The following is a 24400-nucleotide window of genomic DNA, read 5'->3' on the forward strand; positions in this document are numbered from 1 at the left end:
AGTGTCCCAGTTTAGATGATTTATGATACAGTCACTGTGAAGCACCGACAGAATTCTGGGTGAGAGATTTACCTCCCCAACTGTCTGTCTTCCACTATCCTGTGCTTCAACTCCAGTCCAGCAGCTGAGCTGGTCTGAGGATGCTGCTGAATTAAAGCTGCTTCTATGAGAAGGCTGAATGGGTAGCAATCCTCCATCTACTGGAAGACAAAGGGACTTGGAAATAAGGAGAAGGCAAGGGCTAACTCAGGCTCTAGGACAGACAGAAGGCAGACCTGGTCCTGTTTCAGAACCAATCACTCAGTGAAGATGAAGGAGACAAAGGAGTGAAGGAGGCCTGAGAGGGGACAGGGCGCACTGAGAGACAGCCTGGCAGTATTAAAGTCGGGGACGTGGAAGAGTCTATATAAGCTACGAATCATTTAACCATGCTTTATGGAGCAGGGGGCACAATGGCACATGCGGTTAGATACAACTGTTTTGAGGATGCTGAGGAAATAGGAACTTGACACAGTTAAGAAGGAAAGAGATGAAGTGGGTAATCCACGATCTTATAGCCAGGGACTTTGGTGGGGCGATGGTGAACAAATTAAGAACACACAGGTCAAAAACACAGTGTGCCTCAACAGAAATCAATTTGTGGTCCAGGTCTCTCTTTTATATCAACTTCCAAGTACTACGGGCCAGATTCCCAGGAGGGTTCCAGCCTCATTTATGCCCTGAAGCCAGGCCCTCCCACAGCCCTGAGCTCCTCGGGCTAGCTCTGGGTCCAGTCGGGTCCACACCCTCCTAGTGTCTGGGAGGTGTCGGGGCTCAGCGTTTGGGTCCAGTCTGCACATGGGTCCACACCCTCCTCGTGTCTGGGAGGTGGGGGTGCTCAGCCCTCAGGTCCAGTGGGCGGAGCAGCAGGAGCGGGCGGGCCAGGGTCTTCCAGTTGCACATCGTGCAGATGCACCGTGGGAGTGGTGGGGTCTTTGCCCACGCCTTGGTTGGGGTCAGCCTGGTCAGGGTGGTGCCTGCGCACATGCTTGACCACCTGGAACTTCTGCTTGGCCTTGTAGCTGCAGAGGCGGCAGAAGAAGGGGTGGCGGTCGGTGTGGGTGAGGGCGTGATGGCGCAGGCCGGCGGCCCAGCGGAAAGCCCGGTGGCACACGTTGCACACGTAGGGCTTGGCCTCGCTGTGCTTGCGCAGGTGGGTGCGCAGCAGGAAGCGCGTCTTGAAGGCTTTGCCACACTGCTCGCACATGAAGGCCCGAGCTTCCCGGTGCCGTGTCTCCTGGTGCACGCGCAGCGCGTCGGCCCGGTTGGTGCAGTACTCACACTCGGGACACTGGTACGGCTTCAGTCCTGTGGGACAGGGGAAGGACAGGGAACGGGTTGCCACTGAAAGAGGTGGAACAAGGATCCATGGACCAGAAGTGCCACTGTGATCCTGGCACATAAGGAACGCAGCCAGCCAGCTGACAAAGGACCATGTCTCTGACATGTTCCGATCCTGTCTGATGTGCTCCCGTTCTTCCACACAATCCCTTGTAGACAGTGGGTGCTCAATGGATGCTGGTAACTAACTGGACCCCTAAGTAGCCAGCTGACAGCAATAAAGACTCAAATATACTAAGTTTTCTACATGGGGAATTCCAACCCCCTTTTGGTCCTGGGTCTTCCTCCCAAACCCCCCCATCAAGGCCACCACGAGAAAACCACCAGAGAAATCCCAGCTGAGGGACCTTCCACAGAATCCCTGAGCAATCCTTAGAATTGTCAAGGTCATCAAAGTACAGGAAGTCTGAGAAACTGTGCGTCCCAGAGGAGCCCAAGGAGACATGACAACTCAAGGTCGGGTGGGGTCCTGGGTCAGACGAGGATGTCGTGGGGAAAAGCAAGACAAGTGAAATCAACTCTGGGCTTCCCTGGTGGCTCAGATGGTAGAGACTCTGCCTAGAGTGCGGAAGACCTGGGTTCGATCCATGAGTCATGAAGATCCCCTGGAGGAGGAAATGGCAACCCACTCCAGTATTCTTGCCTGGAGAATCCCATGGACAGAGGAGCCTGCTGGGCTATGGTCCATGGGGTCGCGGAGAGTCGGACACAACTGAGCGACTTTCACTTTGGTCCTGGAGTACTCATGGAACTGGGAATCTATTTAAATACAATTCCTTGTTCAACTCAGGAAGTAAAAGAAAATACTTAAGAGGGGAGAGGTAGAGGTAAAAAGTAGTGGCCTCCATAGAGGCAGAGGGTCTTTTTTTTTTTTTTTTTACTGCGGACCTGGCCTCACTGAGGCGTTGAGAGGCGCGGGGACCGGACCGGACCGGGTCTGGCTACATCAGGCCAGGCGGGAAACTGATCGGCAGAGGGTCTTGAAATGCACCTGGTTAATTCCCTTACAGGGTGGGCCATATGCAGCAATCAAGACATACCATCATTAACCCATCTCTGAGAACATGTGGTCCGTGAACTCTACTCAGGAGGGAAAAAAAGGACAAGTTAAGACAGGCAAGCCCTCTACTTTCTCCTCCTCACTCACAATAGTTCCATCCTGTTTCGACAGGAACCAGGTAGATCTGGTTCCTCATGCTCAAGTTGGGGGTTCTCAACAGGAAGGGGGTGACCGTGTGCCACAATCCCCTGGGAAGGTTTTGCAAAGCACACATGCCCAGACCCCCAGGTTCACCTCTCCTGATTCTGATAGGCTTTCAGTGGGTTGGGAAGTTATTCTGGCTTTTTAATTGACCCACTACCCTGATGTGAAAACTGATATGCACCCCAAATCTGCATAAGGACATACACCACCTCTGGGAGGCTGGGTGTGCCAGGGCACAGGGGAGCCCCTCGGGCCCGTGGAAACCACGCAGACTCACCTGTGTGCTTAGTCATGTGGTACTTAAGCTGGTTGACCCACTTGCACTTGTAGCCACAGTCAGGGCACAGATACTTCCGTTCCTCCTTGTGGATCCGCATATGGTACTGGAGGAGAGAAGAGCAGAGAGCACCCAGAGAACATGTGCCTAATGGGTACTCACTGGATGTGGAAATAGGGCTAACAGGCAGAGAAACTCCTGGCAGATAATCCTGTTCCCTGCACCAAGCCGACCCATCCCCCCCACTGCCAATCGGGTCCCCTAGGCCAGTCACTCGGACACCACCTTGATCCATTTGGCCAGTCTCAGGTATACCCAATCTCAGCTCTGCCACTCATTTAGCTGTGTTTTTGGGCAACCTAACCCCTAATTCTCAGTTTATTAATCTGTAAAATGGGAAACAGTGAAAGCAACTATATTTCATATTTTCATAAGGATTAAAATTAATGCCCAACATACAGTATAAGTGATCAAAAAATGTTAGCTATTATTATCTAGATTATCTACAACCTATTACATGCCTTTATCATATGCCAAGCATATATTACGGAATTCTTTTTTTTTTGGTTACGTGGCATGGGGGATCTTAGTTCCCTGACCAGGGATTGAGCCTACGCCCCCTGCACTGGGAGCACAGAGTCTTAACCATTGGACCACCAGGAAGTCCTGGAATTCTACCTTTGTAACAACGCTATGCAATATTATCCCCTTTTCTCACAGATGAGGAACCTGAGGCTTGGAGAAGTTAAGGGACTTGACCCAAGGCACAGAGCTAGTACTTGGAAGAATCAGGATTAGAGAGCCTAGGTGGTTTTAACTCTGCAGCCTGCCTTCCTTCCGCTTCTGGACCCCATGGCCCCTGACCTTACCTTGAGGCGAGAGGGGTCCGCACAGGCATAGGGACAGAGGTGACAGCGGTAGGGCTTTTCCCCGGTGTGGATACGGCTGTGCCAGGTGATCTTCTGCCGGTTCTTGGTGCTGTAAGCACAGTCCGTGCACTTGTAGAGCCGGGTGCCCCCATGCCCTTTCACGTGGTGATCGAGCACCAGCTGGTGGCGGCAGGCAAAGTCACAGAAGGGGCAGCGCAGAAGGGCCTGGCCAGAGTCCCCCTCCCCGGCTGAGGCTGCCGCTGCCTCAGAAGTCTCGTGCTGCTCCAAGTAGTGCTTCACCAGGCCCACCCGCTCCCGGGCAGCAAAGTCACAGAGCTGGCAGCGGTGGCTGAAATGCTGCTGCCTCCGGTGCTCGTCCAGTGCCGGCCGGCTGGGGAAGGCCTCCTGGCAGGCCCCACACTCGAGCCGGGGGTGCTGCTTCCGGGTGTGCCCCCGTAGGCTGGCGGGGCTGGCGCACAGCAGCCCGCAGCGGGTGCAGTGCAGGGGGCCCTCGGTGGCCTCTGCCGGAGAGCCGGGGGTGGGCAGCGTGGGCTCTGGATGCCGGCGCAGTGCGTGCTGCTTGAGTGCGGTCTCGGAGCTGAACTGGGCCTCGCACTGAGGGCAGGCAAAGGCTGGGGTGCCCTGGTGGCAGCTGTTGACGTGGCGGGTGATGTCATGGCGGAGGTAGCCGCTGTAGTCACAGAGGGGACAGAAGTGGGTAGGCGTTTTGTCGTGCACCCTCAGCCGGTGCAGGCGCAGTTTGGAGTTGGTTCCGAACGTCTGAGGACAGGAGTTGCAGCGGATGCGGCCAACCCCTGTGTGTCGGGACTGGTGGGCCTCGAGCCGGTACCGTCGGGTGGTGGAGAAGTCACAGAAGGGGCACTGATGCGGCTTCACCCCCTCGTGCTTCAGCCGTCGGTGCTGCTGCAGGCACCGGCTCTGCTTACAGGTGAAGCCGCAGTCCCCGCACTGCAGAGGGGGCCGGGGGCCTCGGGCCGGGGTGGCGGCGGGGTGCCGGCGCTTCTGGTGGAGCTTCAGGGCAGCAGGAGCGGGAGCAGTGAAGGGGCAGAGGCCACAGCGCAGCTCTCCAGAGGGCTCCAGGGGGCAGCCCCGGGTCTGGTGAGTCCGCAGAGCCCGCTCCTGCTGACAGCTAAAGGGACACGTGGGGCAGGAGAAGCGGGCTGCTTTCTGCTTTGGCAGCAGAGCCAGCTCCCCATCCCCTGGGCTGCGCTCTGTACTCCCACCACTCAGGGGTGCAGAATCCCCGCTGCTCAGTGGAGACAGGGCAGGCTGGGTCTGGACGGCCCCTCGCTTTCCTCCCCAGCCACGTCCACCCCGGCAGCCCTCAGCCACGTGAGAGGTGATGGAGGAGAGGCGAGAGCAGAGGAACGCGCATGAGTTGCAATGAAACTTGCCCTGCTCGAAGTGGAACTTCTCAGGGGCCTCTGAGGGCAAGGAGTCTCCCACAGGAGGGACTGTAGAGCCAGAGAGCAAGGCAAGAGGCTCCCCTATCTTCTCTGGCTCTCTAGAAGGCTCAGGAGCATCTCTTGGGAGCACGATCTCTTCTCCTAATGGTGCAGCTGGGGGCTTCCCACCTTCTGCATCCTCTGAGGCCGCGGTGCTTGGGGGCAAAGGCTGCAGAGTGATGGGTGAATCTGGTCTGGGCAAGCCCTTGTTCTTTCTGAGCAGAACTGGGCACTTCTTCAGCAGGTGTGTGCTGAGGCCACGCTGCTGCTTAAAGCTAGCGCCGCACTCGGGGCAGAGCAGGGGCTCTCGGCGGCCCTGGCACCCAGTCCTGGAGTGCAGACTCAGGGCTTTCTCCCGGCGGGTGATGAATGGGCAGTGTGGGCAGCGGAAAGCTCTCCCCTCTGCCTGAATCACGACCATCTGGACTCGCCCTTCCAGTACCAGTGCCTCTGCCTGCTCTTTGTCCTGCCTCCTTAGGGCCTTGAGTAATGACTCGGATTCAGGGAGCTGGGGCAGGGGTGCTGTCTCGGTGGCTGTAGTTGCCTTGAAGGTTCCCACCCAGCCATCTAGGGGCTCCTCTGAGGAAGGAGGATTGGTTGGGGGCTGAGAGCCTGATTTTTCCAGAATGGGTTCTTCAGCACCCAAGTCAGAAGTTCCAGCACCCTCAAAGGTAGACAGGTCTGTCAAAGTTCCCTCTGGCCCTTCCAGGCTCAGGGGCCCTGGGGGGTCCAGGGGCCTGAACTCCACAGGAGCTGTTTCGGTGACTTCCTCAAGGGGCGGGTCAGCCACAGGTCCCAGCTCAACTCCCAGGGCCTCGAGGTGTAGTGTGCAGCTGCCCTCGTCTACCTCCGCTGGACTGGGGCTGCCAACGAGGTCATCCCCCTGGGGAACCTCGCTGCTGTCCTGTTTCCCAGCACTGCCCTCCTCGCTGGTCTCTGGCAGGGCCTGGATCAGGGTGGGGTCTATCACTGCCCCGGGATCATGGTCCGGCCCCTCAGGCTGGGCAGACGGTTGACTTGCAGGCTCTGAGTCTGGTGAGGGTGTTGGGCACTGCCTGGCCCCTTCTGGCTCCTGGCTGGCACCACGAAGCTGCCAGACCTGGTCGCCGGGCACGTAGCCATGGGCCTTGCGCTTGTGGAAGAAGAGCGTGGTGTTGCTGAAGGTGCGGTAGTCACAGAGGGCACAGCGGAACTCGCGGAGGCGGGTATGCTTGCAGTTCTCGTGGCTCAGCAGCGCCTGCTTGTGGCGGCTCTGGTAGCTGCAGTAGCGGCAGGGGTAAAGCGGCACTGGAGTCCCGGGGTGGTGCTGGGAAGCCATGTGCTTCTGCAGCTCGTACTTCCGCTTACAGGCGAAGGCACACACCTCACACATCAGGGACTTGCCCTGGTGCCGCAGTTTGTGGCTGCTCAGCTGATCAGCCCGGTGGCAGCGATAGGAGCACTGGTTGCACTGGTATCTGCCAAAGAGGGAAAGATCACAATTATTAAGTTAATCATACCCACTACCAGTCACTCATAAATTCATACCACGGGCCAGGTTCCACATTTACTTGTACATGTGTCATCTGATTTAAAACATTTTCTTAAAAGTCTTTATTAAATTTGTTACAATATTGCTTCTGTTTTGTTTTTTTGGCCGCGAGGCATGTGGGATCTTGGTTCCCCAACAAGGGATCAAACCCTTACCTGGTGCATTGGAAGACAAAGTCTTGACCACTGCACTGCCAGGGAAGTCCCTTGTCATCTAACTGAATCATCTTTTCTGCTACCCTATGAACTAGGTATCTCCATTTTATCAGTAAGGAGACTAAGGCATATAAGTTAATAACTTGCCTCAAGTTACAAAGGAAGTGAAGGGCAGTGACAGTCTAGCTTCAGGGCTTGTATTCTAACTCTTAATCTATGTTTCTTCCTAAAGGGAAGATATGAATCAGCAAACTTCTGCAGACTTCCAGGGTGCTGACATGGCTACAGCCCCTCGGGCAGGTTTCTGCACCGAGTTCCCACTCTCCACAGAGGTGTGAAAGCTAAGGAGAGACTCCCTAGCCAGCTGAACCCACTGGTCAGAGGGGAACTTGCCGGGATGTGGAAGTGCCAAGGTCGGGGTCACAAGCATAGCCCATCTATGTCACCAGGACTGGGCTCAGAGCTCAAATGACACCTCAGTCTCGGGGCCTCTCCTCTGGGTCTGCACTCCCTTCCCTGAGCCCAGAGAGGTCTCACTGGGCTCAGATCTCAGCCTGGCCCACAGGCAGAGGTCAGTTGGAGGCAGTGGAACAGAGATGACAGGAGCAGAGGGGTGTGAGGAGTCTCTTGGAGCCGGAAGAGAGACGGGGCTGGGAGCCGACTTCAGCCAGCTTAACCCCGGGTCACTGGGGGAGGGAGGGAGGGAGGGAGGCACACGTGCGCGCATGCCTGAGGTCGCCTGCGTGCTTGCGCATGTGCACGCTGAGGTAGTGCTTCCACTTGGTGACGTAGCCGCACTCGGTGCACATGTAATCCTTGGTGCTGGAGTGGGTCAGCATGTGCTTGGACAGGTAGCTCACGTCTCGGCAAGTGAAGTCGCACAGTTCACACTTGTGGGGCTTCTCACCTGTGGGGGTGGGGTGAATGGGGAAAGGACACAGGTCAGACACGGACTGACTGAGGTGCCCTGATGCCTGGCAGGAGTGGAAGCTGAGGTGCTGATGGCAGAGTCAACGCTGCCTCATGGCCCTCTCGGATGATCACGCCTCCACCCCGAAACCAGGGAAGAGGGGCGGAAACAAAGACCCAGCTTTTTTCAAAGTTGGTTCTAGATTTGTTATACAGCTTACTGGCACTGGTGGCCAACTGCTCCACTTAGCCCAATCCACTTAGTTTTGTGGAAGAGGAGGAGGAAAAAATTAGGTAATATGACATAGTGGTTAACTCTGGAGTCCAACACAGTCATAAAGATATTAATAGCTGACATTTACACAGTGCTCACTACGTGCCAGGCGCCTTTCTGAGCACTTTATAAAAATGCCTCCCCTTACTGAATCCTCACAACAGCCCCACGAGGCAGGTGTTCTGATTCCCCCATGTTACAGAGGAAGAAGCTGAGGCACAGAGAAACCATAGAGCTATTCGGCAGTGGCTGAAATTCCAGTTTACTACTGTGTGGCCTTGGGCAGGTCATTTATCCCCTCTAAGTCTCAGTTTCCTGGTTTTCAAAAAGGTGGGGGGAGGGAAGGGACACAAAAATACTGACCTCACACAGTAGACATAAAGTTTAAATAAGATGCCCCAGAGGACTCCAGGACGAGCTGTCCGTGTAAGCTGGTCAAGACCTGGCACTGACTGGTGAGGCTGGGGCCATATTCCTTTCAACACCTTTCCCTGAGGCCCCTGCTACCCACTCAGCTTCTCCCCTGATGGTGAAAGAAAAGCAACCAGCTGGCTCTGGTTCTAATACCAGCTGTGGGATCCTGAAACAGGCCATTTAAATGTTCAGGGTCTCTCATCTTCACCTGCCTCCGTCACAAGATTGTTATGAATAATAAATATGGAAGAACTCTGTAAACTGTAAAGGGAAAGTGAAGTCGCTCAGTCGTGTCCGACTCTTAGCGACCCCATGGACTACAGCCTACCAGGCTCCTCCATCCATGGGATTTTCCAGGCAAGAGTACTGGAGTGGGGTGCCATTGCCTTCACAAACATCTCAGAGACATTATGGGCTCAGTTCCAGACCATTGCAGTAAAGCATATACTGCAACAAGGCAAATCACACAAATTTTATGGCTTCCCAGTACACATAAAAATGTTTTGTTCATATACTGCACTGAAGTCTATCAACTGTGTAACAGCATTCTAACAAAACAATGTGCATGCCTTGATTAAAAAATACTGCTAAAAAATGCTAACCATCACCTGGCAATGCAAGGTTGCCACAAACCTTCAATTTATAAAAAACATAGTATCTGCTAAGAATAATAAAGTGAAGTACAATAAAAGAAAACACGCCTATATTGATGTGAGGTTTTAGGAAAGGCCCCCCAAAATGAGATTTTGTGACTAAAGCCTATATAGTAATGAACTGTTTAATGGGAACAACAATGGCTTTGCCACAAGCTGCCTAAAAACCGTCCTCCCAAACTAAAGAATCTTTGATGAGATTTTTTTTAAATGTCTGGTCAATCCACCGATACTTACATAGAGATCACAGATGGGCAGATGCTATATAGCCAGGGAGCCTGATTTGGTTTTTACTCAAAGTACCAGTAATGCTGATAACCAATTAAAAAGTCTGAGTTGAAAAACCTGCAACTTTCAGGTCATGAGACGTGATCATCTTTCAGTGTCATGGCTGCCACGACTATAACATATAAGGATGGCTCAGTCCCCTCAGCCCCATCTCTCACAGCACATCACAGAACTTGAGGTACAAAGGCAGGCATCTGTCCTGGTTTGGGCTTCTTTGCTTTAACAGGCTAGGTAAACATGCCTGACTAGGGGTGGGCAGAACCCACCAGGGCATTAAAGGTGAGGCACAAGAGCACAGGGTCTGAGGAAAGTGAAAGTGAAGTTGCTCAGACGTGTCCGACTCTTTGTGACCCCATGGATTGTAGCCTACCAGGCTCCTCCGGCCATGGAATTTTCCATGCAAGAGTACTGGAGTGGGTTGCCATTTCCTTCCCCAGGGGATCTTCCTGACCCAGGGATTGAACCCAGGTCTCCCGCATTGCAGGTAGATGCTTTACCGTCTGAGCCACCGGGGAAGCCCCTGGGTCAGAGGGCCTGGATTCAAACCCCAGCCTGACCACTTTCTGAGTTGATGGACTTTCAGCTTAAGGCTCATTTGTGAACTTCAGATGCTAGATTTACCTCATGAGTCCTATGCAATGTATGCAAAGCCCCACCATGTGCCTGGCACACACGGAAAGCTCCCATTTGCCGCCATCATCACCGTCATCGCCCCCACTACACAGAGTGAGGGAAGCCACCTCACCGGTGTGCAGCAGCATGTGGCGGATGAGCACCCTCTTGTGGGCGGTGGCAAAGCTGCACTCGGGGCACTGGTGGATCTTCTCGTGAGCGTGCATCTTGCCCACATGGTCCTGGTAGGCCACCGGGTTGAAGGTGGCAAAAGGACAGAAGGTGCAGCGCAGCTCTTCACTGCCGGGGTGGCCCTGCTTCTTGTGTTTGCGGAACAGGTGCTTGTTGGAGCAGGCAAAGTCACAGTGGGGGCAGTGGAAGGCATAGTGGCTCTTATGGTGGGCTTCCATGGCTTCCACCGTGGCGAAGAGCATGGGGCACGAGTGGTGGCGGCACTCCACAGCCCGCACCCCGTGGGTCTCCTTCAGGTGCTTCACGAAGGCCTTGCGGTCGGGTGCCGTGTGGCCGCAGCCCTCCTGGAAGCAGCAGAGGGGCTGTGGCTCGGCCGCGGCGGCCACGGTGTGGCTCTTGAGGTGCTCCTTCAGGGCCTGGCTGAGGCGGAACTCCTCCCGGCAGACAGGACAGGCGTAGGTGTCTGAGTAGAAGTTGGAGATGTCCTCGTGCATGCTGGCCATGTGACGGTTGAGGGCATTCCTCTCCACGGCGCTGTAGTGGCACAGCGGGCAGCGGTGGGCCTTCTGGCCCAGCTCCCGCAGCAGGTGGGTCTTAAGCTTGCTCTTACTGGTGAAGAACTTCTGGCAGTTGGGGCACTGGAGACTGGGGTCTGGGAAGTGGAGGTGTAGGTGCTCCACCAGATGAGTTCGCTTCTTGAAGCAGCGCTTGCATTCTGGACACATGTGGGTCTTGAAGAGGGACTCGGTGCCAGAAGCTACAGTGCCTGGGAGAGGGAAAAAGGAGGGGAGGGTTGACAGTGAGATTCTTCAATAGGCCAGGGACTGACCATATAATGGGAGAACCACAGTCTGCCCAGACAAAACATGCACGCCTGCATGGCCTTGCTCCTTTCTCTCCGGGAAACCAAACAGTAGCATCTCAAACTCTGCAGGCTCGAAGAAGAGACAAGACATTCAAGTATTTAGAGAAAGAAAATCACAACGACTTCTCCGACCATGCTGTGGCCTGTAAGAAGTGCTTCACCCAGCCACCCTCTATTCCTAAGACTCTATCCAGAAAAGCTCAAAAGAACAATCTTGATGGAACATTCTTGTTCCTCCTGCCCTCCATGGGGGCAGTTGGAAGAATCAGGAGGGCTGGTTGGAAGGAGAAGGACCTCACAGGGAGTGAGCAGAGGGAAGACAAGGCAAAGTACTCTTACTTCTGAATACTCTGGTTAGAGAGCTGGTAATAAATATAATCAGATCCTTCCTGGTCATCTGTTGGTAAATATGCTCCCTGTGGGAATGGGCTTCAAATGCTGTTCTACTCAGATGGGAGTAGATGGGAATTCAAGGGTTCAGAAATGCAGTCTTAGGGGGCTCAATGTCAGACAAGACAGGCTGCCAGTTGCTAACCTCTGGCATCTTCGTACTATGAATATCATCCTCTCTCTCCTCACAGAAGAGCCTTCTGCCTGAGGAAAACCAACTCCGAGAGCAAACACTATTTACCTTTCCCTGCATCACCAGGGGCTTCCCAGGTGGTACCAGTGATAAAAAACCCGCCTGTCAATGCAGGTAGATGTAAGAAGCACAGGTTCAATCCCTGGGTTGGGAAGATCCCCTGGAGGAGTGCACAGCAACCCACTCCAGTATTCATGTCTGGAAAATCCCATGGACAGAGAAGCCTAGCAGGCTAGGAGGTCGCACAGAGTCAGACTGAAGCGACTTAACCCGCATGCACTATGTCACCAGGGACTATGCCCATCTATCACTTCCCCAGTAGCTGTGTTGAAGAAGAATGTTAGGAACGCAAGGATGTGAACCAAAACTCAGAAAACCAAACCCCAGAGCCTCGATGCCAGGCCCTCCAAGTCTGTTCCTCCCCACCAAGAGGTTCAAGCCCATCAGGCATTACCTTCCAGCTCCAGGGCTTTCTGGGAGCTCTTCTGGCTACCACGCTCCTCTTCCTCCTCTTCCACTGACTCCTGCCCAGGTGAGGGTGCTCCTGTCTCCTCTGAAGGCTCTCCCGTTCCTGGAGGCACTTTGGGAGCTGCAAGTGCAAAGAACTTGATGACTAGAGAAGCCAGCGCAGCACTGAGTGCTTGAATTTCCCTCTTACTGGCTGGGAAGAATCACCTCTCACTGTGAAGCATAAGAAAATCCTGGGTTCTAAGCACATACGTTTATTCCCACGGGGACAGAAAGATCAGGAGCTAAGCTGTTAGTAATGCTCCAATCTAAAGTAAATCAAGGGCTTCACTAGCGGCTCAGACAGTAAAGAATCCGTCTGCAATGCGGGAGACCTGGTTTCGATCCCTGGGGTGGGAAGATCCGCTGGAGAAGGGAACAGCTACCCACTCTAGTATACTGGCCTGGAGAATCCCATGGACAGAGTAGCCTGCCAGGCTATAGTTCATGGGGTCACAAAGAGTTGGACATGACTGAGACTTTCACTTTCACAAAGTAAATCAAACCTCAGATAACACCAAACTCAGACCCCTTGAAGGTAAGAGCTTTGAGGTCACTGGAGTGGGGAGAGGGACACAGAGTAGAGGAGGACAGACTAGACTGTACTTCCTTGACTCAGGTCCCCAGGGCTAACAGCTGGTGGCTCAGTGCGGGCAAATATCCCTGACGTCTAAACGTCTACTGAAAAATCCAACTCAGCAATTCAGGGACATAGCCTGCGCTCCAAACCCATTCCTTCTATCCCTCAATAGAGGCAGCTGCCACTGTAAGGCAAAGATGTATGACTTTTTCATTCCAGGAAAGAAGAATCTTCTGTTTGCACCAGAGCACAAATCAGTGGTAGCAAGCCAAATTCTCTCATCAGAACCCTGGCCCCGCTGGTCTGATTTCTCTATTTCCTCCTGCTCCTCTACTCACCTCACGCTCTCTTTTTGAGACCAAGAGGAATAAGAATCATTGAAGCACCACCTCCATTGAAGGTTTCTTTTTAAAATAACCCCAGCTTCTCCTGCCCAATTCCACTTGCTCTAACAGGAGTCCACAGGCATTCCACCAGTGGCTATAGCCACTGACGGGCAGGGCAATTTAGCTTCTGCCCTCAGAAAGTTCTAAGATGGATCAGAAGAGATGTTGGTTAAATCACTTCAGTGCAGCCTAAGCCAATCTTCAGTCATTGCCTGCCTGGTCCAGGATGTCTAGATGCCCTCCCACATCAGTCAGTAATCCTGACCTCCTGAGCTACTACTCTGGATTCTCTTAAATTCATGCATACATTCATGGCATCTGTAACAACTGCCTCTTCTACAGACCAACTGCAGCTGTGTTCCAGGCAGGAGACTGCTGGGCCCTTGACCTCATACCTGGCAGCAACTCCTGGGAAGGAAGACCCATTACAGCAGACAGTTCTTGCTGCGTCCCAGCCCCATGACTCCGCTGATGCTGCCGGAAGAGTTTGACGTTGGAGCCCACAAAGCTGCAGCGGTTGCAGTGGAAAGGGTAATGGGTCTGCCGATGCAGCTCCATGCCCTGCTGGCTCCCAAAGAGCAGGGGGCAGCCCCGGAAGGAACAGGGCACCGGAAGCGCTCTGTGGGTCAGCCTCAGGTGCTGGTGGAGCTCCTTGCGATCTTCAGTGGAGAACACACAGCCAGACTCTGGGCAGGAGAAGGTGTCGGGGGTGCCCCAGTGCATCTTGAAGTGGCTCTTCAGGGCCTGGGGTTGGGCAAACTCTTGTCTACACACAGGGCATGGCAGGGGGCTATCTGGTGGGCTCTGGCCCTGCAGAGGGCTGGGGAGAGTGAGGTTGCTGGGGGGCAGCTCTACAGAGCAGGGTGGGGTAGGGAGGCCCTGCACGGGCTGCATAAGGGTCTCAGTGCACTGGTGCAGGGCCAGCAGAGTGGGCTCTGCGAAGCTCTGCTCACAGCGCTCACAGAAGTACACCTCCATCACCTTTACCAGGACACCTGTAGGCAGAGGACCGACAGAGAAAGGCACAGAATCAGACAGAATGAGACTCAGAGGAGTTAGTTACCAGCAGAAAATATAAGTGGATCTTTTCATGTCTGCGGAATGGAGATGGACTTAAGTCTGATTCTACACCTGACTGTAAGCCCCTAAGGTCAAGGACAGTCTATCTTACATGATACTCAGCACAAAGTAGGCATTTCATAAATATTTGTGAAGTGAAAGTAACAAGCATTAACCAAATCCAAAAAGCATTAAGAAAAGGTGATATATTTTGCCCAAATGAAAAATTAGAAATTCTCACAAGAAGAAAATGACAATCTGGGGGTAATGTCTGTGACATACATGACAATATATATGTTTACTTTTATATTCTGTGAAAAGACTTTCAAATGCACAGTGACTCATAAAATGGAGGACAGCCTTTCTGAAATGAGCCAAATCACATTCATAGTAATTGCTGCCATTTCTTAAGTAATGGCAGGACCTTGACAAAGAAAGGCTTAGGAAACACTTTTACTTGGTCCTCCAAATGCCCTATGAGAAGAGGGACCTGGGATTCTGCAAGGTTAAGGCCACCATGCTTGTTAACGGTGGAGTCCAGGTTTGTCCTGCATTCTGGTAGTCTTTTTTCTCTTTATATTTTTCTTTGTTTAAATAAAAATTCAGTGCAACAGCACATCTATATAAGAATATCCACCTCCCAGCCTCACACACACAATTTGGTCTATATTTTTTCAGGCCTCATGGGGTCACATTTTCATAATTTTTTTTTTCTACTTGCTATATATCAAAGATATTTTTATCTAAAAGTAGTACATTTAGATCTATCTCATATTTTTTTTTTGTCCAGTTCACGATACTTCAGAGCATGGATAGAGCAAAATGAAATTAACCTTACTGATGGATATCTGGGTTGTTTCCAAATACTGTAAAGAAAGCTGCCCTACACATCCTTATTCCTGTATCTTTGTGTGTGTATGTGACACATTCTATAGAACAGATCCCTAGAAGTAGAATTACTGGGTCAGAATACACTCATTTAAATTTTGTTATGTGGATAAATTGACCTTCAAAAGATCACACTAATTTATACTCTCCATAAACTATAAGATAGGGTCTGCTTCCCATAGCCTCACCAACACTAGTTTTATTAAAAAAAAAAAAAAAAAAAGCTTAATTTTTGCCCAAGTGTTGCAAAACAGAAGTGGCATCTCATAGGTACTTTTAACTAGAATTTGTCTGTTAGTGAGATTATGGTTAGAGACTTTTTTTTAGTGAATTGCATGTAGGTTTCTTCCCCTCCCCTTAAAAAAAAAAAAACAAAACTGTTTCTTTTTCTTACTGTGCAGCTCTTTGAATTTTAAAGATATTAACTCTTCTTATATATTGCAAATGTCTTTCTAGGTTCCTTCTCAATTTATTTACTATTTCTTTCACCACATTAAAGTTTAGAAATGTTATACGATCAAACCAGCTAATCTTTCCCAGTATTCTTTGCACACTGACAAGGAAAATTGGTACAACTGTAGCTGGAAGATGACAGTTAAAAAATAGGGAAGCTACCCAAAAATAAGAAGTTGTAGATGTAGGAAGAATAACAGGGAGAATCTTTCTTCTAACATAAATTGTTCAACTCCCAGTCATAACGCATGCCTTGGGAGTTAAATATGTTATCCACAAGAAATCAGAGCAGGGAAATAGCAGATTACCTCTAGGAAGCCCTGCCAAGCCCTGGGTGGTAGAGGGAGGCTGGGCCTTTTGTTTAAACCCTGGCTGCAGTCCCTGGGTGGGAGGGTCAACATGGAGAAAAGAATCCCTGAGGACAATAGCAGTAAGAATTGGGCAGAGGTGTCAGAAAGGTCTTCCCTCCTGGATTACTGCCTAGCAGACATAAAGCCCTTTCAGGGAGACTGCCAAGAGCTTGGTACAAGTTGTGCACCACCTTGCCAGCCTCCAATCAACATTCACCAACTGCAAATCAAATTACAACATCTCTAAGTATAAAAATAGGATGCTACCTTGTGTCTTCATCTTGTTTATAGGCAAGGATCAAAAATAGCACAGACAAAAAACTCAGGCTTGCTTATCCTACTGCCCTGCTAGCAACTGTGTTTATACCTGGAGTCTCTCCAGGAGCACCTGGGGACAGATTTCCAGCTACTGCTTCCACAATGATCTCCATGTTCCCTGTGTCCTCTTCAGTGGCTGTGGCTTCTACCAACAGGCAGCCTGGGTCAGGAGGCAAAGGTGGAGGGTTCCCAGGACAGGGGCTATGGACAGGCTCTAGGATTCCATGGTTAGAGAGAGGTGGGGGGATCAGCAGTAGCTCAGGACACAGTCCATCCATCTCCCCAGTGCTGTTGGCTGGCTGTGAGTCCAACACGGTGTCCGTCATCATCACCAGTTTCTGTGCTGTGGCCTCTTATATGCTGATAAACCAACCAGAAGAAAAATCAAACAACATATAATTAGATATCTCACTTTCTTCCCAGTTGGGGTGGGTGCACAGCCCAATGCCTGCCCCAATTAGGCATGTCCTTGCATGGCAGCATGCCATACCTAGTTAACATGGACATTTTCTTTTTAAGACAATGTTTACCTGGGGAAGGAAATGGCAACCCACTCCAGTATTCTTGCCTGGAAAATCTCATGGACAGAGGAGCTTGGGGGGCTACAGTCCAGGGCATCGCAAAGAATTGGACACAACTTAGCAACTGAACAACAACAGCAACACACAATCAGACAGATTGTGATTTTTTTACTTTACAAAACTGTATTGGTTTTGCCATACATTGACATGAATCCGCCATGGGTGTACATGTGTTCCCCATCCTGAACGCCCCTCCCACCTCCCTCCCAGTCCCCATCCCACCAGCACCGAGGACCCTGTATCATGCATCGAACCTGGACTGGCGATTCATTTCACATGTGATAATTTACATGTTTCAATGCCATTCTCCCATATCATCTCGCCCTCGCCCTCTCCCACAGAGTCCAAAAGACTGTTCGATACATCTGTGTCTCTTTCGCTGTCTCGCATACAGGGTTATCATTACCATCTTTCTAACACATATATACGTGTTAGTATACTGTATCGTTACCATCTTACTAACACATATATATGTGTTAGTATACTGTATTGGTGTTTTTCTTTCTGGCTTATTTCATCTGTATAATAGGCTCCAGTTTCAGGAAATATCTCTTGACAGAAATGTGGCATAAAATGGAAAGTGAAGTGACCTAGCAATATGGAATATAGAGTTTTGTAAGAAATTAAAATTTGTGTATAGACTAATAGTTGCAAATATTCAAACAATAAAGTCTATGGCTAAAGGAGAAAAAAAAGAAGACAATGTTTAGAACAAAGGCATTAAAATGATAATAGTGGTCAATATAGCAACGAGACAAGAAATTGTGACCCATATACTAAACATTGTTTCTTGGAGCTAAGTGACCTTTGTCATATCAGTAAGCAATCTGGGTCTCAGTTTTCTTATCTGCAACAAAATTGGGTAGGGCCAAGCTATCAGGGATTCCCTGACAGCTCAGCTGGTAAAGACTCCACCTGCAATGCAGGACACCCCGGTTCAATTCTTGGGTTGGGAAGATTCACCAGAGAAGGGATAGGCTATCCACTCCAGTATTCTTGGGCTTCCCTTGTGGCTCAGTTGGTAAATAATCTGCCTGCAATGTGGGAGACCTGGTTTCGATCCCTGGGTAGGGATGATCCCCTGGAGAAGGGAAAGGCTACCCACTCCAGTATTCTGGCCTGGAGAATTCCATGGACTGTATAGTCCATGGGGTTGCAAACAGTCAGACACAACTGAGAGACTTTCACTTTCACTTTCAAGGGATCTCAGAGGTCCCTTCCCCTCTTAACATCTTAGGATCTCACTATTGCTTAGTTCACAGCCCTTCCTTCATGATCTGGCCCTGCTGCCCTCTCTAGATTCATCTCCCACCTCTCTCTGCAGAAGATCTCTGAGCCAGTGATTCAACTTTTCATTGATTTGCCCTTTCCCAGACTCACCACATTCTCTTCTGCTTCTATATACTATACATCTCTCAACTTGCTGGGCCTTCTCCCCTTTGTCATCTCTCTTGTCTGGCTAACCAACTCCTAACTATCTTTTAAGAATCTGTACAGGGACTTCCCTGGTAGTCCAGTAGCTAAGACTCGTGCTCCCAATGCAGGGGACCTTGGTCAGGGAACTAGATGCCACATACCACAACTAGGAGTTTGCATGCCACAAGTAAGATCAAAGATAACTCAGACCTGGAGCAGCCAAATAAATAAATGTCACTTTACTATGATGGCATCCTGACACGGTTCATCTAAGTTTCTGTCTCTAGGGTCCTCATGGCACTTCGTACATAGTTCTATCAGAAACATGTCACACTGCACTATTGTTTACTTGTCAGTCTCCCTCCCTAGACTTGGAGCTTTCTGAGTGGATTTTACGGGAAGTTATCACTTCACTGAACATAAATCACAACAGCCTATGCAAGTCAGACAAGGGATTCTAATGAAAAACTGTGATGCAGTGGTAAAGAATCTGCCTGCCAATGCAGGAGACGCAAGAGACATAGGTTTGATCCCTGCATCGGGAAGATCCCCCGGGGTAGGAAATGGCAACCTATTCCAGTATGCTTGCCTGGGAAATTTCAAGGACAGAGGAGCCTGATGGGCCACAGTCCATGTGGTCACAAAGAGTTGGACACGACTGAGCACACACTTACACACAGTTAAGAACTGAAGACAGAGATGCAAGGCTAGGCTTCTACTAAGATAACAAACCAGAGGCGCCTTATGTATAAAGTAACACACCTGGAGAAATTTCTCATTCATTGATTATGGACCTAATATTGAACATTGGAACTCTACTCAGAAGTGAATGTCAACTAAATTGCATATCCTGTTATGCTGCTGCTGCTGCTGCTGCTAAGTCGCTTCAGTCGTGTCCGACTCTGTGCGACCCCATAGACTGCAGCCCACCAGGCTCCCCTGTCCCTGGGATTCTCCAGGCAAGAGTACTGGAGTGGGGTGCCATTGCCTTCTCCATTGCTAAAATTAGTTTGCGCTAAGTAATTAGGAATTAAGGATGATAGTATAATCACTCCATGAAACTGAGGCATGAAGGTCAGGTAAGGGGCGCCTAGGGCTAGAAAATCATTTTGTGGGTAAGAATTCTGCAACTCAAAGACTCAGATTAGGGAAATTCAGAAGGTGGTAGAGCAGCGCACTTCCGCCCTCAGAGGGTTCTCTGGAAACCACAGACTCCACGTATCGCTGCTCTAAGGAATCTTCCAGCTCCAGTAATAATTGCCTTAACGGGGAGCCAAGGAGGAGGGGGTGTCGTCTAGACTGAGAACCGTCAGCCGCTGGAAGGCCGAGTGAGGTGGGACACAGATGGGCACAAGAGAAGAAATGAGGTTACCTTCGGGGCAGCGGTACCGAGGAAAAGAAAGGACACATTAAGGCAGAGAGAAGGCCTGGGGAAAGGGTGAGATCGGGTCTGGGGACCAAGGCACCCCATTTCCACTTGCCTGTGGGCTCTACTCACCGCGTGGCCTTGGGCAGACTGTAGTCCCCTCGCTTCCCGGGCCGTCAGCTTTCCTGTTTGTAAAGTGGAGGTGAAGACAGCCTCCACATCGTTGGGCGGGAGCGGGAATCACTATTGCCGGCAAACGGGAAAATCGTTTTGTAACCTGCAAGGCTAAGGAGGGAGCATCGTCATGCTTACTGTCCTAAGGAGAGGCAGCGTGTAACCGGGTGGGGTCCACAGCAATGACGCCGGGGTTGCTGATCTGATGCGCCGGGGCCTCGCTCGTCGCCGCGCTCCCTTCTGCACTTCTCCCGAGCGTTCCCATGGCCCAGGCCTATCCCTCATTCTGCGGTTTGAGAAACTTTTGCCTCCGGCCTGCTCCGCCCGCACTCCCTATTAGTTCCCGCCCCGCAGCCTCCAGCTTACCTCCGGCCCTAAGGCGGGCAGGAGCCTCATCTCTATGGTCGTCCAGCGGCTGGAGTGGCCTCCCGGGACGCTCTTTGTGCGACCGCCTCCGGCCCAGAAGCCTCTAGGACCGCGGCATATGGAGGCCGCTCTCTCTTTCCTTGTGAGGCTGGTGGAATACTCTCTCTATGGTTCTTCCTATCGTTTCCCCCCGCCCCCACCTCCTCTCGCCCTGAAGCCCGAAGAGTACCATCGAGAGTTGTGGAGCAGAGTGGTGTGGCCGTCTCGGTGGGTGTGACGGGAAGTAGATGAAAGAATTCAGGGGCGAAGCCAAGTGGAGAGTGCCCAAAGAGCCGAGGGGTGAAACCATCGAGAGGAAGGGCCAGAGAGTCATGGCGGTAAGGGGGAGGAGTGACTGATTGCTGCAAACCACGCTGCTGGAGGCACGAGCTGGGGTGTGGAGGGGGTTCGGGAGGAGGCTTCTGGGCGTCCGACAAGGACCAGGAGCTGAAAGGGCTTTGTCTGTGGCCTTCCACGCATAGGAATTTTGGAATTCTGGATCCTGTTCTGAGCTTCAGCAGAGTTCACTGCTGTCAGTTCACCGCACTGCGTGCCGGCATAAAGCAAACCGGCGGGGGGTCGGGTGAAGTGTGCTAGAAACGATTTGACCTCCTACCCCTTTTGGGATCTTACAGCCTAGAATCAGGCCCAGTCACATTTTATTGCGGGGCGGGGAGTGAAATTCGGGGGAATCTCCGTGGAAAAGGTAGCAGATGGGCGGGATTTGAACTCTATAGAGATTGAGGGAAATAAAATGGGCATTCCGAGTCAAGGAGGAAGGAGGCTTGTATATTTGTTCAACAGAGAATATTGGGAACTAAGCCATTAAAGGTACGTGGGCCCCGTGTTGTGGTGGCAGAGGAGTTTTCACCTAATTCAGGGACCTGTTGAGAGCCAGTCATTGGAGGTGTTGGAATAGGGAAACTAATGGCATTGAAGCAGAGCCTTATGAAGAACACTCTCGACCCCTGTAGAGCAGTTTGGTGAAGCATGACCAAAGTGGAGATCCACTAAGATGCCACTTCAAGAATTAAAATTAATTTCGAAGAGACAGTTTAGATGGGAGGTAATAAAAGGGCTAACAGGACATTAGAATGTAAAGTAGATGAAAGGATACCTGAAAGACATGATACGTGATAGCAAGGCATGAGGATATTGACAGATTGACAGAAGAGAGTAACTTCCCTGCTCATTCTGGCCAGTGGGCCCCTGTCTCAACTGATCCCAGGGACCACAAAAATGCTGTCCATCTATTATCCTGAAGTCGGTTATATCATTCAGTCAGGTTTAAGGAATTCCAGAATAGTGTCTGGCAGGACACAGGTATGAAACAGGATAATGAAAGGCAAAATGGGCCAAGTGGCTCAGTCTCACCCCTTGGGTCCAACACCAGCCCCACCTCATGAAGGGAGGGTATTGAAGGACGTTGTAATACTGACCTGTCATTCCTCTCCCAGCTTCTGTGGGGCGCGAGAGGAATTTGAGTCCTTTTTTAAAACTAATTAGTGCTTTATCCCATCTCTACTGCTCCCCATCTCCAGGTCTTGAAAATGCCTCGGGGCCCGTGAGGTTCAGTGTTTTCCTTTCAAGATGCCCCTCTCAGACTTTGTTCTGGCCCTGAAGGACAATCCCTACTTTGGGGCTGGATTTGGGCTGGTGGGTGTGGGCACTGCCCTGGCCCTGGCCCGGAAGGGCGCCCAACTGGGCTTGGTGGCATTCCGGCGCCATTACATGATCACACTGGAAGTCCCAGCTCGAGACCGGAGCTACGCCTGGTTGCTTAGCTGGCTCACCCGCCACAGTACCCGAACTCAGCACCTCAGCGTTGAGACGACGTACCTTCAGCATGAGAGTGGCCGCATCTCCACTAAGTTTGAATTTGTCCCCAGCCCTGGAAACCACTTTATCTGGTAAGGCTGGAAGCCAGAGAGGGCTCTGAGAGTGGAAAAGAATGAGAGGAGGTGGACTTGACCTGTTTGTTCACCTCATTTTGCTCATTCTTATTCAGGTATCAGGGGAAATGGATCCGGGTGGAACGGAGCCGAGAGATGCAGATGATAGACCTGCAGACGGGGACTCCTTGGGAATCTGTCACCTTCACGGCTCTGGGCACCGATCGAAAAGTTTTCTTCAATATCCTGGAGGAAGGTGTGGGATGGCACAGACGGCATTTTTGGGGGTGGGGTGGGGGTGGCAGTTGCAGGGATGGAGTATTTGACATCAAAGGAAGAGAAGCTTGGAGAGGCGTAATAGGAGGATCTGGGCCCATGGAGCAGGGCCTGGGGACTGTTTGGGCACAGCTCTGCCTAGTAGCATGGCAAAGGGTAGTTATGAGTTTTGTCTCATCTTCCCCCTCCCAGCTCGAGAGCTAGCCCTGCAGCAGGAAGAAGGGAAGACAGTGATGTACACTGCTGTGGGCTCTGAATGGCGCCCCTTTGGCTATCCACGCCGCCGCCGGCCACTGAATTCTGTGGTTCTCGAACAGGGTGTGACTGAACGAATTGTCAGAGACATCCGGGAATTCATTGATAACCCCAAGTGGTACATTGACAGAGGTGAGAAGCAGCTGAGGTCTTGGTGGCCAGGTGGGGCAAATATAAAGCTCTATCCTCATTCCCATAGATGAAAGGGAAAGAAAGGTTGCCTGAAAGGAATGATTGCTTCCAATGCCAAGGCCATCAGGCCTCCAGGGAGCAGGGTTGGGGATCAATGTGGACATCTAGGGCAGAGTACATGATTCATTTGCCTTGACGATCATCCTGGCTGTATTCCTAGGCATTCCCTACAGACGTGGCTACCTACTCTATGGGCCCCCTGGTTGTGGAAAGAGCAGTTTTATGTGAGTAGAGTCAAACTTATCTTAACCCTCAAATTAGAGAGAAATTGGGCTGGTGGGGTTGGAAAGGGAAATAAATGTGGGGAACAGGAAAACATGAGACACATGGAGCACTACTGTGAGGTGGTGGAAGGATTAGGCCTCAGATTCAAAGCTAGTACTGGGAGGAACAAGCAGTTGGACCCAAGGACCAGTTCCCAGCTTGCCAATTACCTGTCACCCCTCCATAGCACAGCCCTGGCTGGGGAACTGCAACACAGCATCTGCCTGCTGAGTCTCACGGACTCCAGCCTCTCAGATGACCGGCTCAACCACCTGCTGAGCGTGGCCCCACAGCAGAGCCTGGTGCTCTTGGAGGACGTGGATGCTGCCTTTCTCAGTCGAGACCTGGCCGCCGAGAGTAAGTGAGGGGGTGTTCACGGCACGGGGCGGGGGGAGAGAGGGTATTTCTCAATGAGGAACAGTGGAATAAAGGAGAAATCCAGAGAGCAGGTGGAGGATACCTGGGTTAGCAATCAGAGTCCACTGGAGACATGGATAAGTAGGGGGCACGGTAAGCAGGGAGCAGAGAGGGGTGCTAATTTGAAGTAGGGCTGTGATCACTCATGCTTCCTCTATGCCTTCCTCCAGACCCAATAAAGTACCAGGGTCTAGGCCGGCTCACCTTCAGTGGCCTGCTCAACGCCCTGGACGGTGTGGCTTCCACCGAAGCTCGCATAGTATTCATGACCACCAACCACATCGACAGGTAAGGAGTGAGGTACTCAGATCTGGAGGCGAGACTCCATCCCCCTCAGCCTCTCTGGAGGATCAGGAGGTTCGGAGGAACCATTTTGGGGGTGCCAGTGGCACTGCTGCTCACGACTGCTTTCGCTGCCTCTCTTTTTAGGCTCGACCCTGCCCTGATACGCCCCGGGCGAGTAGACATGAAGGAGTACGTGGGCCACTGCTCACGCTGGCAGCTGACCCAGATGTTCCAGAGGTTCTACCCAGGGCAAGCAACTTCCCTGGCTGAGAACTTTGCAGACCGTGTCCTTCAAGCTACAACACAGATCAGTCCTGCCCAGGTGCAGGGCTACTTCATGCTGTATAAAAATGACCCTGCAGGGGCCATTCAGAATGCAGAATCTCTGAGGAGGTGACAACTGGGCTGTGCCCAGCTTTCTTCTCCAGGAGATCAATAAACACCTGCCAAGCTACTTTAGTGTCTGACTTCCCTCCTACCCCGCCATATTGGCACTTGAATAAAATCCTGGGGCTGTAAACATAGATGCCTCCAGAGACCCTCAGGTATCCACGTATACAAATGCTAGGGACGTAGCCTGCCTAAGACAAGGTGGGAAGAAGAGAGACTGTAGTAAACAGGAAAGTACTATCCTCTACCTAAAGGTATTCAGATACATATAGAC

At 51.5% G+C, this 24400-nt stretch overlaps 2 protein-coding genes across 8 annotated transcripts; one reads left to right on the forward strand and one right to left on the reverse strand.

The window, feature by feature from the left end:
- Positions 1–418: 418 nt before the first annotated feature.
- On the reverse strand, positions 419–20150 carry ZNF142 (zinc finger protein 142). Its single transcript, XM_059879010.1, has 10 exons — positions 20117–20150; positions 19709–19861; positions 16263–16573; positions 13541–14140; positions 12127–12261; positions 10161–10990; positions 7612–7784; positions 3731–6653; positions 2862–2967; positions 419–1347 (listed from the first exon to the last, which is right to left on the reverse strand). The coding sequence occupies exons 3-10, from the start codon at positions 16540–16542 to the stop codon at positions 878–880; spliced, it is 5517 nt and encodes a 1838-aa protein (XP_059734993.1). The 5' UTR covers positions 16543–16573; positions 19709–19861; positions 20117–20150; the 3' UTR covers positions 419–877.
- On the forward strand, positions 19403–24190 carry BCS1L (BCS1 homolog, ubiquinol-cytochrome c reductase complex chaperone). 7 transcript variants are annotated; one of them, XM_024976880.2, is made up of 8 exons: positions 19403–19543; positions 21697–22065; positions 22164–22303; positions 22516–22710; positions 22931–22994; positions 23222–23391; positions 23622–23739; positions 23881–24190. In XM_024976880.2, the coding sequence occupies exons 2-8, from the start codon at positions 21746–21748 to the stop codon at positions 24131–24133; spliced, it is 1260 nt and encodes a 419-aa protein (XP_024832648.1). In that variant the 5' UTR covers positions 19403–19543; positions 21697–21745; the 3' UTR covers positions 24134–24190. The 7 variants fall into 7 exon arrangements, with proteins under 7 accessions (XP_024832648.1, NP_001015671.1, XP_010800664.1 ...); NM_001015671.1 differs by lacking the exon at positions 19403–19543 and adding an exon at positions 20231–20493 and having other exon boundaries at positions 23881–24189; XM_010802362.4 differs by lacking the exon at positions 19403–19543 and adding an exon at positions 20242–20383.
- The last annotated feature ends 210 nt before the right edge of the window (positions 24191–24400 follow it).

The sequence above is a fragment of the Bos taurus genome, chromosome 2, assembly GCF_002263795.3.
Source record: "Bos taurus isolate L1 Dominette 01449 registration number 42190680 breed Hereford chromosome 2, ARS-UCD2.0, whole genome shotgun sequence".
Classification (NCBI taxonomy): Eukaryota; Metazoa; Chordata; class Mammalia; order Artiodactyla; family Bovidae; genus Bos; species Bos taurus.